Source organism: Larimichthys crocea, chromosome VI, assembly GCF_000972845.2.
Source record: "Larimichthys crocea isolate SSNF chromosome VI, L_crocea_2.0, whole genome shotgun sequence".
NCBI classification, from domain to species: Eukaryota; Metazoa; Chordata; class Actinopteri; family Sciaenidae; genus Larimichthys; species Larimichthys crocea.
This window is the reverse complement of record NC_040016.1, coordinates 13631453-13649185: the sequence shown is the minus strand read 5'-3', so window position 1 is coordinate 13649185 and position 17733 is coordinate 13631453. Positions and strand designations below refer to the sequence as shown.

At 37.8% G+C, this 17733-nt stretch overlaps 2 protein-coding genes across 3 annotated transcripts in view; both read left to right on the top strand.

The window, feature by feature from the left end:
- The first annotated feature begins 674 nt into the window (after positions 1-674).
- On the top strand, positions 675-7492 carry hrh1 (histamine receptor H1). 2 transcript variants are annotated; one of them, XM_027278867.1, is made up of 2 exons: positions 675-883; positions 3923-7492. In XM_027278867.1, the coding sequence occupies exon 2, from the start codon at positions 4095-4097 to the stop codon at positions 5739-5741; it is 1647 nt and encodes a 548-aa protein (XP_027134668.1). In that variant the 5' UTR covers positions 675-883; positions 3923-4094; the 3' UTR covers positions 5742-7492. The 2 variants fall into 2 exon arrangements, with proteins under 2 accessions (XP_027134668.1, XP_027134669.1); XM_027278868.1 differs by lacking the exon at positions 675-883 and adding an exon at positions 1308-1363.
- Positions 7493-10749: 3257 nt separating this feature from the next.
- The window catches only part of atg7 (ATG7 autophagy related 7 homolog (S. cerevisiae)), a 57840-nt gene continuing 50856 nt past the window's right edge, over positions 10750-17733 (top strand). Inside the window, exons 1-8 of the mRNA XM_010731324.3 lie at positions 10750-11253; positions 13406-13610; positions 13723-13777; positions 14407-14524; positions 14637-14714; positions 14860-14976; positions 16053-16199; positions 16409-16497. Of these exons, the coding sequence (XP_010729626.2) occupies positions 13439-13610; positions 13723-13777; positions 14407-14524; positions 14637-14714; positions 14860-14976; positions 16053-16199; positions 16409-16497 (776 nt within the window). The 5' untranslated portion in view covers positions 10750-11253; positions 13406-13438. The remainder of the gene's footprint in view (positions 11254-13405; positions 13611-13722; positions 13778-14406; positions 14525-14636; positions 14715-14859; positions 14977-16052; positions 16200-16408; positions 16498-17733) is intronic.

The following is a 17733-nucleotide window of genomic DNA, read 5'->3' as shown; positions in this document are numbered from 1 at the left end:
CTGAAACACTGGTGGTGTTAAACACACTAGAGTGTGGGTGGACTTGCTGGCCTAACTAGAGAGGTTGGCTTTTCAAGTGAGGAATAAAGCGAAATATGATGCAAAAGACCCCTGAAACCAGGTCAGCAACACAAATTTACTCTATGCTTTAATATTAGGATTGCTGAGTGAACCGGTTGACACCTATTGAGCCTGCTGGAGTCCATAACAGTTTTTGACATGGGCTTTTGAAAAAACAAAACAAAAAAAAAAACAGCAGGAAGACTTCTGCCAGTGGTTGGCACACTGTACGCTGAGTTTCATCATTCTAGCTTGTGTTGTGATTGGAGGAATTCATGATGTTACCATGGTCCCTTGTTGTTAACTGTAGTCCCCAGCTTCTCCTACTAATTATTTATGCAGCATTCATTCTAATCTGTCTCAGATACAGGATTTGGGATACAGCTGTAAATAAAACTAAAATGTATTTTACAGTACTGTTGAATTCAAACATTAACACTTGCAGTAGCATTTTTTATTACCCTAATGTCACTTGGTTCATGACATGGAGACTGCTCAGTCTGTGCGTAACTGTCCAGTGAATCATACCATAATGCGCCACTCCGTCAGGTGAAAACAGTTTCCAGTAACAGTGCAATCTTTATGGCTGCAATTGTTGGGCGGCATCATCATTTAAACTCAAAGTGTGTATTCACTCCAGAGCTGGAGAGAGAGAGAGAGAGAGAGAGAGAGAGAGAGAGAGAGAGAGGAGGGAGAGAGGGAAGGAGGGGGAGAGACTTTTTCTATGCACTTCCAACCTCTGTCCTTCATTCGTTTTCTGATTTTGTCCCGCAATACAGACTGGAATTAAACGGACTATTATGGACATTTATGGACACCACAGGTAAGTCTGGACTCTCACCGGACATACGCGCACAGGTTGCAATAACTTACATATTTAAACTGATAAAGTTTTTTATTTTATTTTATGACAGCTGACAAACGATATTTATGTATGCATGTGTTTGTCGATTGTGCTGAAAGCCTTAAAAGTTTCCGTGTGAGATCCCACTGCAGTTCAACAGGTGGTTTCTCTGCACACCGACTTGTAGTATTTCGCAGGAGAGCCATTATTCATTTTGATAGATAGGCTCCATCAGGTCTCAACAGGGCAGAAAGATAGCACGATTCATCTGTGTTCCCTCTCTTTTGTAATAAAATCAGAGAGGCAGTGGTCATTACTGATAATTATATTGAGCAATTAGCGTCGGATAAATATCCTGTCCTTTTCTGGTGCGATAAGCAGTGTTCTGCTCACATGCAATAAACACGCCGCAGTTTCAGCTCTCCATCCCTCTTTGTCTTGTTATTCTTTGCGAATTCGGTGAGTAATAAGGCTCTTAAATATTTGTGTTGAGGAGGCAGTTAATGTATAAACACAATGGCTATAAACAGAGCGAGAAAAATGTTAACATTATCATACATTTCAGCTTGGATATTCAAAGCCAAAGCTAAGGCATCTATTAACCTATTAATTAAGTGGCTTCAATTAAAGTTTGTGAGACTCAAAATATGGAGGACAACATACACTATATGCACAAATCATATTTTTATCCCTTCATGTGTATTGTGCATTTGAGTTTGTTTAAAAAGAAAACATTTGTTGGAAGCTTTTACTGCTCCTGTCGAGTTTCCACTTGATTAAATGGTGAAGCTGGAAGTCTGTGGAGGCTTAACATCTATCATAGAGCATCCACAGGACAGTGCCTCTGTCGCTTCCCATACTTTCAGTCTGTCTGGTTTATTCATTTATTGCATGAGAGAAGGAGTCATAAACGTGGGCTGGCAGAGAGCAAACAAATATTAAATTTTTCCAACATTGTACTTTGCACATTGCACAGTTTTAAGAAAAAAAGCACATCGACAGTCTGAATGAGTCAGTTCTGCTCTTCTCAAAACCTTTTTATCCCACACTGCTGCTGAATGCTCACCAATTACTAAACACTAGTGAGCTTAATTCTTCTTCCCCCTGAGTATGTGTCATCAGTTGAGTAAGCAAACACAGATATACAGAAATACAGACAAAAAAAAAAAAAGATATAGTCATATCCATTTGACAAGCTGATGTTTCTACAGGAATTCTGCTTAGCAACCTGTGTTCCTGTCCTCCCTCTCACTGTTGGTTATGGTTTAGATTTCATGTTTACATAGGAATATTGATATTTTTTTCCCAAATGTCACATATTATATGTCCATATTCTTAAAGTCATATTTATTGTTTGATTAATTTAGCAAGTTGGCGTTTGCTGTATATCCAGGCATTAGGATTATGTACATTGGCACCACTGATTCCAACACTTTGAATTATTTTTGTTTTTATGTAAGAAATCATTCTGCATGAGTGGGACGTGATGGTCCAACTGGCAAAATAACAATCATCTTTTGTTGGTGAATGTCGTAATGTTATATTCTTAGGTTTAAGTTTCAGGGTCCTGAAAAGGCTGAATGACGTATTACAATTCACAGATTAATCACAGAAATACAAGTCTGCAAAAGCTATGTACAGAAACGGCCACCTGCTTCCATAGCAACAGGTTTATTTCAGTCCACTCTGTTAAAAATCAATTCTAATAGATAAGTGCTTTACCAGTAGCATATTGATATGTTTTAATATGAGACATCTTGCTGTGTTTTGCAGACACTTGATCAAACAGGATGTTATTAATCCAAAGACAGATTCCATCATACAGCTCCAGCAGCATGTCAGTGCCTCTTTTCCTCCAACCACACAATTTCTCTACTGCTGTGTTGTTGATGGGATCCATCACCCTCCCCTTATGTGAGTGTTAAAGAAAGCCAGCTGGACAGTGAAAGGGAAAGAGATATTTGAACCTATTAATACTGATATTCAAAAAAGAAAAGTCAAAAGAGAACAGGAAATGTTGAGTTGTATTTAAATTTCTTTATATAGGTCCTTCCATCTCCAGGAATTTTGTAAGAATTTAAATAATAGCCTACTTTGCAGCTAATTTGTGTTTTGTCTCTAAATAAAAGTACTTAATTTAGTTGTACTCCAAAGTACAACTACTCACATAAGAAAAATAAGTACATTTACTAACATACTGTACTTAAAGGTCCAGTGTATAAGATTTAGGACTCTATTTCACCTAAAAAATAAGACTTATAACAAGTCTTATTTTTTTTAAGCAGGTCCTTCTCCATGGAGTCCATCATGTTGAACCTCCATGTTTCTACAGTAGCCAAGCTCGGACAAACTAGATAGAGACTTTTTCTTTTTTGTTTTCTCTCTCCTTCACACTAGAAAAGAGAAGGTGAATTGACACACTTGCAATTTGCAACTACATTGCTAGATGCCATTAAATCTTGTCCTCAAAGCACATTTTTTTATCTTTACTTGAGTACTTCAATTTTATGTCATTTATACGTCTACTCCACATTTAATAAATATCTAGTTAACTAATTATTTCTTAGATTGATTTTCCAGTGTGATAATTGCATGTACAGTGGTATAGAACCAGTTGTATTTCTGGCTTGGGACACAAAAAGTAAAGATCTGAGAAAAGTCCAGCTTTTTGTAATAGAACTTTGTTTTTCGTTCTCTACTAGGCCCATTAATCATCCTGCAACCCCTCAGACTTATCTTGTGACCCTCTCTGTTGGGAAGCACTGGACCAAACTACCTAACTATATATAAAGTAGTTACAAGTAGCTCAACCAGCTACAACAGAAAATTGCTACGGTACTTAGGCAGAAGTGTTTAATAAGTGTCTTTTTTTGACTGCTTGTTTGACTGTTTTCACATTCATTCAGCAGATGAAAACAGCCTTCTTGTGTCTGCACATACAGTACACCATTATGTGCTGTACAGTGAAGAAATGTCTGTGTGACAGTTTGATGTTTTTTTTTGTTGTTGTTTTTTCAGGTGTTAACAGTCTGGATTGGATTTATATAATAAATGGACAAACAAGACAACACAGATTAATGTCTTTTCCAGTATTTCAAGATCCACTGGTCAAAATGCTGTAAGTCCTGGATCCAGACTGAGTCAGTCTTCCATGATGTGACTGGATCTAAAGGTGATTGTCTCACCTACAATGATGGAATCTGGTCTGCCACCTTCCACAGACCCTCCTCACCTCAACACCAACAGCTATGTCAATAACAGCAACAACAGTTGGAGCGTACTCCTTGATTGTGACTCACTGAGGAGCAATCACACCCTGACCGTGCAAGACCGCTTCCACAACGCCCTGCTGGGGGTCTGTCTGGGATTTCTTTCTCTTCTCACAGTCATAATGAACCTGCTTGTTCTTTTCGCTGTGAAGAAAGAGAAAAGCCTTCACACTGTTGGGAACCTCTACATTGTCAGCCTGTCTGTGGCAGATCTCATCGTGGGGACCACAGTTATGCCTCTAAATCTGGTGTATTTGTTGGAGGATGAATGGAAGCTGGGGCGGGCTGTCTGCCAGTTTTGGCTTATTATGGACTATGTAGCTAGCACAGCTTCAATTTTTAGTTTGTTTATCCTTTGTTTGGATCGGTACCGCTCTGTCAGACAGCCGCTGAAGTACCTGAAATATAGAACAAGGGGCAAAGCCAGCGTGATGATTTCTGGAGCCTGGCTGCTGTCGATGATGTGGATTATTCCAATTTTAGGATGGAGGTCTTTCACTCATGTAGACCTTAAACCTGAGGAGGAGAACAAGTGTGACACAGATTTCCGTTTTGTCACGTGGTTTAAGGTTATTACTGCTGTCTTAAACTTCTATGTACCCTCAATTTTAATGCTGTGGTTTTACACGCACATTTATTTGGCAGTAAGGCAACATCTTCGGGACAGGGAGAGAATCATTCATCCAACTGATTCATTTGTGGAACATGAGAATAGACAAAATGTTCACACATCTGTGAGAAGTAACTCCAAATCACCCAAAAGGGAATGTGAGATTTCGCTGAAACTCTCTAAAAAACAATGTCTGTTGGACCAGAACACTCTAGCTCATGCATATTCCCTGGAAGATGCTGATAAAACTAAAACTGCTTCATCAAGATCTCACAGAAGAATTGGTGTAAAATGCCAGCAGTCATCATTTCTTGCCATGACAACAAAACGACTCAGAATGGCACAAAAGGCCAAAAGGTGCTCCTTGTCTCCAGAGGATAAGCAGTCAGAGACTGAGATTCCCCAGAGCCGACCTTCAATGCCACAGGATGTAATTTGCTCTGAGGGAAATGAGAACAAACTTCAAGCATCTTTGAATGAATGTCATGTGACAGTGCCAAACTCAGTGAGCGGTGTCTGTGATATCAGTCAAGTTTCAGACATGCAGAGCTACACCTCTGTGCTCTGTAACAACTATGACCACAGTCACGCTCTGCCCTGGACTGAGGAAGGGGTTGAAGATGCCAAATTAGACCCAGCTAACGCAGTGACGCTGAGAAAGACGTGGCAAAGGTTTATTGACCAATCACGTCAGCGTATCCAAAGTCTTAGGATCCATAAGGAGCACAAGGCAGCGAAGCAGTTGGGATTCATAATAGCTGCTTTTTTATTATGTTGGATACCATACTTTATAGCTTTTATGGTCATGGCATTTTGCAAAGAGTGTGTGCACCATGACCTTCACATGTTTACCATATGGCTAGGTTACATCAACTCCACTCTCAACCCTTTTATATACCCGCTCTGCAATGGGAACTTTAAGCGAGTCTTTAGAAATATTCTAAACATTCGTTTGTGACAGGCAGAGCAGAGAAGAAGAACAAAATTGCAGGTGTTGAAAAACTGCTGGTAAGAAGTAGACAAAGGTTGCATCAATTAAATGCGTTAAACACTGTTGCATGGGTGAACATTTTAAATGTAGATTAAACTGTAAATGAACTTTGAATTATTACTGTTTGTTCTAGATCTTACTTTTTTTTTTACTGCTCTTCGGTTCAGATTCATGGTAACACTTGAGGGTAATGTCTGAATTTAATGTTATTTATTTTGTCTATGTTATGCTAATGATAATAAAGTGCGTCTTGGACCAGAGACTTCTAAACTCAAAAGAATTTGATCTCTTACCCTTAGAAACAACATGAATCTAGCATCTTGGCTCTGGTCCAGAATGGAGGACAACTATGTCCAAAATGTGTTTTGTAAGAAAATATTTGAATTTATTTATTTATTAGCACTACCAATGGACGGAATTAGAAATGTAACATGATACAGCATGATGTTGACATGTCTGACATTTTACAAGCACTGCCATGCATTTGTAAGTATTTGTCACTGTATTTGTTTTCTCATCATTGAAACAGGATGCAGGACATTAGTCGCCTTCTTTAATGTCAATCCAGGAAAAGCACAAATGTTCCCAAGTGTCTACTAAGCTGTTACACCAGAGCTAATTTGGAAACTGTTAAATTGTTTCTTTATTTCATCCTTCTTTTAGAGTTTTTAAACATGCAAGCTTTGAATGATTTCATGGTGTTTTAACACATTAAAATTGCTATCTTATCCATAGAAATCCTGGTCTTGTTTTAAATGGGTGTTTTGTTTGACGAATAGGGTATCAGAAAAGATATAATGTGAACAAGCAGCTTATTAATTTATATCTACATATAGTCTACTCAAGTCTTTGTTAAGCATCGCTTGTATGTCACACCTTTTCAGACTGTGAACAAAAACACAAATGTGTCTTTAATCCTCCCAAGGATTTTGTTATTCCTCTAACAAAACAGCCTTTTACACTCATCTATTCTATGATGGGATGTGATATAACACCTTTTTTCTGTTATTAGCCAAAGAAAACCAAATATTATTGCACAATTCTGTGGAAAACCAACCATACAGTAACTTTGAGACTCATGAAATGCATTTGTATTGATTGCATTTTTGGAACAAGCAGAGATTAGAGATTACAGCAATACAGCACAATTATGCCTCCCATTAAAAAGATTATGCCTGTTGAAAAACAAAGTTAAATAGTGTTGCAATTAACATTTTACCATTCCCATGTATCATGTCAGAGGCCTCTTACTGTATTTCAAATGTAATACTGCCGTGACTCCAACAAAATCTAGATCAAGAAACGCATAATGTTTCCTGTGTCCAGTGAACCCAGGCGGGTTGGTGAGTCACTACTTAGCCAAATCAAACAAATCAGAGGGGGGTGGAAGTGAGCTGGAAGAGGTGATGATGTGAACAGAAGAAGCATGTGTGTGATTGCACTCTCATCTCTACAGTACATCTCTGTCAACAAGATTTAGCCTGTGTGAGGCTGGTATTCTGGAAAAACAATGATGTTTTTAAATGTGTTCACAGACTAAAGCTATCAAGTTCTGCTGGTTAAAACAGCTCTTACCTTCCACTAAGATATCTTTACTGCATATTCTGTCCCACTGTGACAATATTCATTATGTGGCCACTTAATGTTTTGATGTGCATGTAAACCATTTCTGCAAGAATGGATTTTCAATTTGAACACTTTTAACAATAAATTCTATCTGCTGCCTTGCGTCTTTCAATTCTCTGAGAGTCTCATTACTGACAACAGAGCAGAAATGTTTTGGTTATAGCATTTAATTTAATAATGATGAAGAATGCTAGAGCATATTCATCAGTTGAGGGATAGTAGTCACAGGGTGCACTGTGTGTTTAAATACTTTATTATGTACAAGAAGTGTATGCTACAAAAATGGCTGGTGGCCCTGGGGAGGAAATTTGGCGTTGTGTCCCTGTAATCAAGTTTCCATCTAGTTCAGTGCACACACATTAATGCAGGACTCAACTGATATACTTAAGTGGTGCAAATTCCCAAACAAATCTGAAAGTAATAAAAAGTAGACCCCGGTTTTAGTAATGCAGCCTTGGCAACATATATCTTTATATTCCCTAATCTACATTGCTGGGCTCCATCAATACATTGCAGTCAAGTTAAATTAAAAGTCAAATTTTTATTTAACCTAAAATCACAGCACACATCACCTTCTAACTTTCAATTTGAATTGAGTGTAGTATCTACACATCTAATCTACACAAACCATTGATGATATCATGATGTCAACATGGTAAGGTGGCACAATTCTGTGTTTTCATTGTAGCCAAAGGAGCACCACCAACAGGAAACAGCCGTATGCTGGTTGTAACCATGGGAACAGTGAAAACATTAGCAGCACAGCGAAAGTTGACTCTGATAAACCTAACAGATACTTCACTGTAGGTCAGAGAGGAGGCTTAGCACTCTGTTAGTTGTACAAATATAGCTTGTGCATGCAGATTTGCCAAAACCAACAAAAACTATAACAAAAATGTGAAGACATGAATGCAAACCTTAAATATGGGCTGTATGCCCAGCAAAATCTATTGTAAAAACAATTTAATATGGTAAAAGTGCCAAAGTGGTTAGTTTGCTATGTCATCTGGACCTCAATGTCAAGTCTAACAGTCTAGTGGTGCATAAGTTGACAGAGGGATCAAATATCTTTGTTCTTGATGTTATAATAAAGAAACCACAAACTGGTATGAATACATACATGTTTTTACATCATACAACCCCTATTACTTTGATCACGTAGCATTGATGTGCAGAATATGATGGCAATAGGGGTTCAAGTTCTTCAGCTGAAATATCCCCTTGACCAAATAAACAGAATTATAATTCATACTATTGTAACTGTTATTGTAAGAAAGACTGCCAAACTCCAATCAAATGAGCGATAACATTGTGACCTTCAGTGTCAGCTTTCATTTATTTTATTGGGTGATTTAAGGAGGATGGCTGCACTTTTTTCCCTCTAAATCTTTTTTATTGATGAAAACTATGAATGTTTTTTCCTTATTATTTTAATGGTTGATTCATGGTGGATGATTTATAGTTGTTTTTAATGTTTGCTTGAAACTAAGAGACTGACCATAAGTGGTTAGTTGAGTGATTCATGTGTTGAAACTGTTGTATAAAAAAAGAGATTTTCTTTATTCATCCATGGCCCAACGTTGTGGTCTATTTCATGGATTTCTGAGCAGTGTTGGGCAGTGGTGGTGCTACAAGTAGTGTGGTGTGTGCAGTCAAACAGCTCTTCAGTAGCTTAGCTCTTTTACAGATCAGGTAATGTGGTAGTACACACAAGATTGATTTTCCTAAGCATTTCTGAAGCTCAGTGGAGTTTCTGCTGCAGCCTGAAATAAAGACCTTGACATCATGTTTCAGTCATTGGGGTGATGTCTCCAACTCCTCTGCTGCAGAAAATACAGAGGCGCAAGCTTGGGTTCACTTGATGGAAGATGGCAGAGGGTGAGGACGGAGAGTGAATCATCTTGCTGTAGCTGAGTTACTGAGTTCACTGTTTGTCCCCCAAATGTGTCCTAAAAGTCTAAATTGAGCACATCCATGCAAACACAGGGGTGCACGCATGCACACAAACATGGATGAACACACACACACTCTCGGTGCCTATTGTTTTTTGTCATGTGGAGCTTTTTTTCATTTCTTTTTGTTGCCACAGCTTATTGTCTAATAACCAATTGAATTTCAATCTGTTTTTGCCTGTCTGACAGTTTTGTTGATCACTGAGATAACACTGACTTAGAATTAAGCTGGCTAGTGCAAATGCAGTTAAACTACTTTTGCAATGTTGCTGCAACTTTCCAAGTAGCTTGCCCAGCACTTTGTCTGGGGTATGTAGTGAATGTTAGTAGCTTGATCTCACAGGATATCTGTACTTATTTATAGAATACTAAATAAATTTTGTATGATATGTTTAAACAGGGGTGAACCACATGAGGCAAATTTCGCTTGCAAGGCATGACAGACATTTTCCATGCCTGTCAGCAGCTAACTGACTCCACGTTAACAGTGTCTCAAGATATATCAGAGCCATCAGTGCAACCTTAATCCAGTATTTAGTACATATTGAAAGCAACACAAGCTGGTTTGACCAGCAGTTCACACGCCATTGCATGCTCCATGAAGATCACTGTCAGATCTGTTGGCTTGTTTCACTCAACCAGTTTTGGCTTTCAGATTGTCAATGAACTTAAAATACCCTGCTGAGTTCAGGTTCAATAGGTTCACCAAGTATAAAATCAATTTAAGCATTCATCTAAGCATTAATTTCATCATTTCACAGCAATAGTTAAGAATTCCACTTGTTAATTCAAAGTTTTTGTTTTTTTTGCCAGATGAAACGTTTGTTAATCTATTCCACTTTATTGAAATGTTTGCAACTGTTGTGTTTTGTATTACAAAGAAGCAAGAGTTATAGTTATTACATTCAGATAGTATTAGAAATTCACATCCTGAGACTTAAAAGGCTGTTTTAAAAATCACCAAAAAAACTAATGATTTGTTTTTAAATCAACATTGTTAGGTATTTTCCAAGTACATTTTTTATAACTATTAATTTAAACAAAATATAATACATAATTTAATGTATTTTATTACTGTGTGCAGTATGTAGACCTTCATGCTCGTAAATACAATATACAAAACCAAAAACAGGATTTAAGATTTTACAGATATTTTAGAGGTTCGTGACCTCCATATTTTTCTCTTGGAGGATATATTTGTCCCCTGAACCCTATATAGATAGACAGATAGATAGATAGATAGATAGATAGATAGATAGATAGATAGATAGATATACTTTATTTATCCCAAGCTGAAAATATGACTATTTTCCTAATTGCAGAATTAGACAGAAGAGCCTAAATGAAAGTTGAGGTCTTCAATGTTTTCGTTTACTGAACTTGAACTCAACACTTTGCGTTTTTCCGCCAGCAGTATAATTTTGAGACGGCCCCTGAACATTGCTTCACAGTGCTGTGTCCTGCTCATGGAGAACCGGGTCCAGATGGAGCTAATTTTCTGAAATCCCACGGTGGCAATTGTGGTGAAAAATGAGCGCATAGCTCCTTTCCTACATTTCTGTTTTTTCCCCACTTTTAAATCCAGTAAATTTATTAATTAACTCGCCTAAAATCAGGTGCGGATGTAGCAAACCCACACGTTACTCCTTCGGTGGCTGGCTCCTCTCTCTGTGTGTTCACGCCGACATGAAAAGAAACGGCACGTACAAGTTTCTTTCGGTTTTCTCATGCTTCGTCGTCTGTGCTTTCTTGTTCATATTCTGGTTCTTTATATTTTACTCCATGGTTCATGCACCGTGAGGCACAGACACGTCCGTAGCAGCTAAAGCTAGCCGCCTTTGCTTTATTGACAAGTCCCGTGATCACATGACCAACTTGACCAGGAAGTAGGGGGATTTCTGGTAAGTGTACAAAGCTCAGTTTGATACTGTTTGATACTGTTTTGATACGTGACCGTGTATTTTTCTTGTTTAATGCCACCACAGTTTGAAATACAGCTCGGTCGTAGTAATGTTCTGACATGTTTCCATGGAGACGCTCGTCGTGAGCTGCTGTCAGAGCTGCTTTCACTCTGCTGTCTGTGTTACTGCACGAAGACTGACAACAAAGTCCCCAAGGAGTAAAAAACAAAAACAAATAAGACCCTTAAAGTGTCATCAGGTTAAAGGTAGTGAAAGAAAGATTTCAGCTAACACAAGTCTGGTTGAATTCCTGAAGAATTGCACCAAAATGTTGACACATCGCTGCTGTTAGATGTTTCCAAGTGGGCATAGCAATTGTATGAGCAGATAGTATAGTTTATATATCACTTTTGAATGTCACTGTGGTACGGAAGCCCTAAAAGGCCATACATACATACATACATTTTATTCCACCTGTTTTCCCGTGATGACGAGATAATTAATTCAAGATCTCGAGAAAACAAAACGATAGTCTAGTGTAATTTCTGGCAAAGGTTGATACACTTGATCTCAGGACCATGCTGACTGTTCGCTCACTCAGTATAAAGCATATTTACTGTATCATTTTTGAGCAATTCAGCCTCAAAGTTAATTATTTTGAATTGAAAAGGGCATTATGTACAATATTTACTCTACTGTAAAATCTGTTTTATCCATAATTTCTGACAAAGGTTGATACACTTTGGCTAATCCTCACTCCAGTCCTGAGATCAAGTGTACAAACCTTTCTGGCGTAATAGGTTTGCTCGCTCCGTATCATGGACTACATGCATTTGCCATACATTCTGTAATACGGGCGCACTTGATTTAATACACTAGAGACTATCGTTTTGTTTTCTCCGGATCTCGAATTATTTATCTTGTTATCACGAGAAAACGGAGGAAAATTATCTCGTTATCACGGGAAAATGGATGGAATAAAATGTATGTATGTATGGCATTTTAGGGCTTCCGTACTGTGGTGTGTAACTGTGGTAATGACTAATGCGTGTCACAAGATACGACACAGCCGAAAGAAATGTGTGTAAATAACAGAGATTGGAAGTACTCGTACTTCTTCGCTGTGCTTAAGTACTTTAGGTGTGTGTATTTGTACTTTTACTCCCTACATTTTTATACAAACATCTGTACTTTCTGCTCCGTATGTTTTCAAAACAGGCTTGTTACTAAAGTGTTAATGAACATGAGGGGAACTATTGTTTTATTTATTTTTTGTATCATTACACATGATGGATGTAACGTGACAAAAACAATGAAAGTGGAGTAACAAGACATAACACACAAGAGGATGAGAGCTGACACTAAACTAGAAATGACATTATTTTATATTATGTTATATTCTATTACTTCTACTTTACCAAAGTTTTTTTTTCCGTAAATATATGTTCTTCTACTTGAGTAAAGTTTGTATATAGTTTATAAAGTCTGGCCAATACTCACAGAGTACTTAAGTATTCATTCAATAATCTCAGTTAGACAATACATCTTGCCTTGTCATATCCTGTCATTTTTCACAGCGTTTTCCATCACAGGGCAAACACACATCATCACAAAAGTGTTAGACAAAAATATATTAAATTCAACACAACTCATACACATAGGTCCATCATTGCGTCACAATGTTGAAATCCCTTTGTGAAATCGAACCCCTCTGTACCTCAGTGACCTGTACCCGTGCCCAGAGGGTGGTCCAGTGAAGCAGCACTTGAGTGGTGATGTCCTGTGCTATTGTACTCGCAATGTGCGTGATGGCCTTTTGTTTGGGTGTGGGGAGACCTATAATCTCGGCACAATGTCATGATACGTTTTGTCAAGTGGGGTCAGCTTTATTTATGTAGCCCAAAATCACGCATAACATAATCTTTTATTTGTTGCCTGCATTTGACCGATGTGTGAATTAGCCCTTTACTGTTTACTTCACTGAATTGTTTATTGAGTGTACTCAGCAGCTTCTAAATTATTCTAATTGTTATTTTGTGTTTGTGTTAAGCAATGTGTGTGATTCACAGTGTGAATGTGTCTAAGATATGACAGATTATAGAGCCTGCAAACTGTTTTGTAACCCACAACTGTTTCATTTTACACCTTGTAGTACTTGGCTTCATAGCCCGTTAGTGAAGTTGCGATGGCATCTGACACCAGTGGAGCAGCGTCCTCGACCGCAGACCTCAAGCTGCAGTTTGCTCCCTTCAGCAGTGCTCTGGAGGCCGGCTTCTGGCACCAGCTTACTCAGAAGAAACTCAATGACTACAGATTGGACGAGAGCCCCAAATGTATTAAAGGATATTACTACAATGGTAAGTGGCAAGATCAGAAGGTTTAATGATAACATTGACTCTTCAATTGCTGTTTATTTTAGGGTTGTTTTTTTTGGTTTATTGTTGATCTATTTACATTGCTATTTTGTAGGTGACCCACTTGGTTTGCCCACTCGGCTGACGTTAGAGTTCAGTGCATTTGAAGTGTAAGTATGATGCAGTATGATTGCTTATCCTATCACTAAGTTTCTCTCTTGTTATTTAGTCTTGAAAAGTTGAAAAGGTTTAGTAAGTGTCAAAAACACATTTTGGAACCTGCCACTATTCTCACATTGATTGTGAAAAGTCTTTTAATACAGACTCTAACAATGGACAGTATGTAATCTAAATTATGAATGGTTTCTCATGCTGTGAAAGGCATGTTTCACATTAAATTGAATAACAAGTGCACTGGAATTTATTCAGAAATAATGTAGCATGTTTATTCACTAGTAAGTCAAAATCAAATTTAAGTCTTAAATTTATGTAATCAAAACTGTATCTGTATTTAACATGTATAAAAAATATATAGAAGTCAAGATGGAGTTACTGTAGTGTTTCCTTCTTAGGCCTTTGAACAGCTTCTAATGCGAGTTGAGGGATGTTTTCTTTGTTAGGGAACAATGGACTAAATGGCTGAACTTCCTTTAAAAGTTTATCAGCAAGGTCAGTTTAGGGTCAAAGTCTTCAATAAATTAACTGTAGCTAAATGTAGCACGTTGCACACAAACAACTTTATGCATACAGTTTGCATTCATACAGTGTCATGCAAAGCCACGATGTGTTTTGCTTGTAGGGATGGTCCGACACCAGCCCGTTGCTCTCCAGCTATTGGAACGCTGTATAACACCAACACACTTGATGCCTTCAAGACCACCGATAAGAAGGCTCTGCTGGAGAAAGAGGCCAAGGAGGTAATTTAAGACAACCAATGGGAATTTTCTCAGTCTCTCACACACACACACACACATACACGTACACATACATATTTATGTTTTAACTGAGAATTCATCTGTTGTTTTGCAGATATGGGATGCTATCCAGTCTGGGGCTGCACTGAAGGATCCGTCCATCCTCTGCCGATTCATTCTGCTGACCTTTGCTGTGCGTATAATATATTTCTATTTTTCATTGACTAGTTTTGCCCTTTGAAACAGCGTTTATTGTTTTCACTTTAAATGCATGCAAGAAGTAAGCTGCATCATAATATCATGTCATATTTTTTTATTTCTTCTTTTTCTTTTTTCAGGATTTGAAGAAGTACCATTTCTACTACTGGTTCTGCTTCCCTGCACTCTGTTTTCCTGAAGGGATAAAGATTGTCCAGCAGCCTTCTGTCCTAGAGCAAGTTTTCTCAGCAAAGCAGGTTGGCTTCCTAAAGATTATTATGCAACCAGTGGATTTAATATTTTGGACAGTACACTTTGAAATTATACTGTAGGTGCATTACTCCTTCCTCCTTTCTAAATATGGCAGATGCTTGTTCTCACTGTAATACTGAGTATGGTCTAGAAAAGTATAATGAAGCAAAGTGAGTGTTACCACTCACATCCAAGGAGTAAAAAAAAGCCTCATTAGGAGAGTCAGAATGAGTCATTAACAGCATGACACCAAGTGAAGGCCACAGAGATGGAGACTGTAAATCAGTGGTTTTATATAATACCTTGACATTGAATAGCTGAGGTTCATGAGCTGCAGACGTCATCCCAACCTGCCAAAATGTAATCCATTCGACACTAAGATAAAACCAGAAACACAATATGTCTCCACTGAGCAGTGTCTCTTGTAGTCTGACTTTGATAAACTGTTGCAAGCGAGGGATACAAATGTTTTTAAGGTCATGATAGAGCCTGTTTTTTGTGTAAACCAAAACCTGCTGTAACTTGCTACGAATAACCCAGTTTTTCTATTTTAGATTTTCTGTTTTGATGCAACTGCCACTGTAAAAGACCTTTTTGTATAGATTTAAAGCTGATTATAGCTTACTAATACTAATTGGTAGCTGTGCACCTTTGGCCTTTTACAGACACTCTGTAACATTATTTAATAAACATTTTCACCAGATACATGGTGCAGTGTGTGTGACTTGTAAAAAAGTGGAGGCTGTTGAATAAGAGTATACAAATCGATTGACACAAACAGTATATGTCAGTCACTAACAGCAGGTGTTGTTTGTGTAATGAGTACTATAATACATTTTTTATTGTTTGTAAGTTTTACAGCATTTATTTATTTCGGTAAAATTTTTCAGAATAGCTGATGTTCAGAAAACCTCTTGTGTTTGCACTGCTGCAACTCAGTCCTGGATAACCAGCAGAAAAAGGATGGATCGATATTATTCATGATTGCCCTTTAAAGGTTCCATGTATTTGGTGTTTGGTGTTAACGCACAGCCCAGAAGTTTCTAGAATTATTGATGACATCTAATTATTTCTGTTTTAGATCGCAGCCTTGCAGGAGGCCTATGATGGCCTGTGCATCAAAGGAGGGACCACCGCGGTCCCTTACTTCCTAACGAAATACACAGATGACACTGTTCAGATTGCTCCACTCGGGGACTGGGATACATTCTTCGCTGATGCTAAAAAGGTGCTGCTTTTTTTAAATTTAATTATTTTAAAGCAACAGACAAAAACTTAAGCAGTAAGAATGAAACTGATAATAAAATGAGTGAATGTGTGTCAGATTGTTTTGTGCAAACAAAATTAGATTTTGTTGAATTACACCTCCTTTCTCTGACACACACCCTCACAACTCACATTTTGGTAATGTAAACACACCTTGTTTGGGTTTTCTAGGTTACTGTGGGCGTCTATGATCCATGTACTCTGTCTCAACATCCGGGCTGGCCACTGAGAAATCTGCTTGTCCTCATAGCTAACCGATGGTAAGCCCTACTTCTGTGTGTGTGTGCTGAGAAAAGATGAGGAAGTTCTTGTGCAGTAGGTCCTCACATGTTGTGTTTGTGACTTTCACCATGACTGTTTTTACAGCTTACACTGAATGCTTTTTCAGGCACAAAGCCACAAAGTAAAAGACAGGAAATCTCTGCTTAACTAATTTCCTGACTCTTAAGTGTAGGGAGCAGGTCACAAACATCGGTGTGATTAAAGATACCGATATGAACAAAGTTAATTACATTGCTTGAATAGCTTTGTATCATCATAGAAAGGTTTTCTGTTGGACTCAAAGGGAACCGTTTAGCTGTTGCTTCACAGTGGTGTCGTAAGAGTTTAGCAAGCTTGAGATAAACTTGATAAATTATATTTCTTCCTAGATGGCAACACTGGCTTGCCGCTGTTAAGATTGCACTACTTGTCTACAAAGCTGTAAATTTTCTTGATAAACAAGCTTTTGCACATGTTGCTCATGTCATGGTCTTAAAACAAAAGTCAGACTTTCCATACACTTCATTTTGTTATTCTTGTCTGTAGTCATTTCAGTGTGAAGACTTCATTACTCGCTGCCAAGACAATTTTTTACCAGATATTCTCAGTATTATATCAAAATTCTATTTTTTCTTAGAGCATTACACCACATACATGTGTTCCTGATCGTTTCAACCCTTCTCTATAGTCTGATTTTTTTATTTTTTTTTGGCTCATATCATCTATCATCATATCACCTCCTGACTTTTTTTTGGCTCATATCATCTATCATCATATCACCTCCTGACACACAATGAAATAGCTGCTGTATGTGGACACCAGAGGATATGTTGTGTAAACACACATGGCAGGCAATGTTTTTGCAGTATTTTCCTGAATCTTATACATATAATATTTTTGGCTAGCCACTGAATGCTGTATCTCTCACTAACTGTATATTATCAATAATGACATTTTATAATACTTAGGCAGGCTGTTGATGTTGTTAAAAGTTTCTGTCTGAGCCACCCTTTGTTTGTGGTGTGAAAAAATGGGAATAGGCTCTCTTCTGCCATTCAAAAGTCGAAGGAGAGCAGCAAACTTGCTACTTTGTGATCAAGAATTAAGATTTCACAACATTATAATTTTTTGCAGCCCATAAAGTTTTTAATAACTCAGGTTGTTGCAAAAATGTGTGTTTTACATGGAAGCTTGACATGTGTTTACTGAAATATATATATATATATATATATATA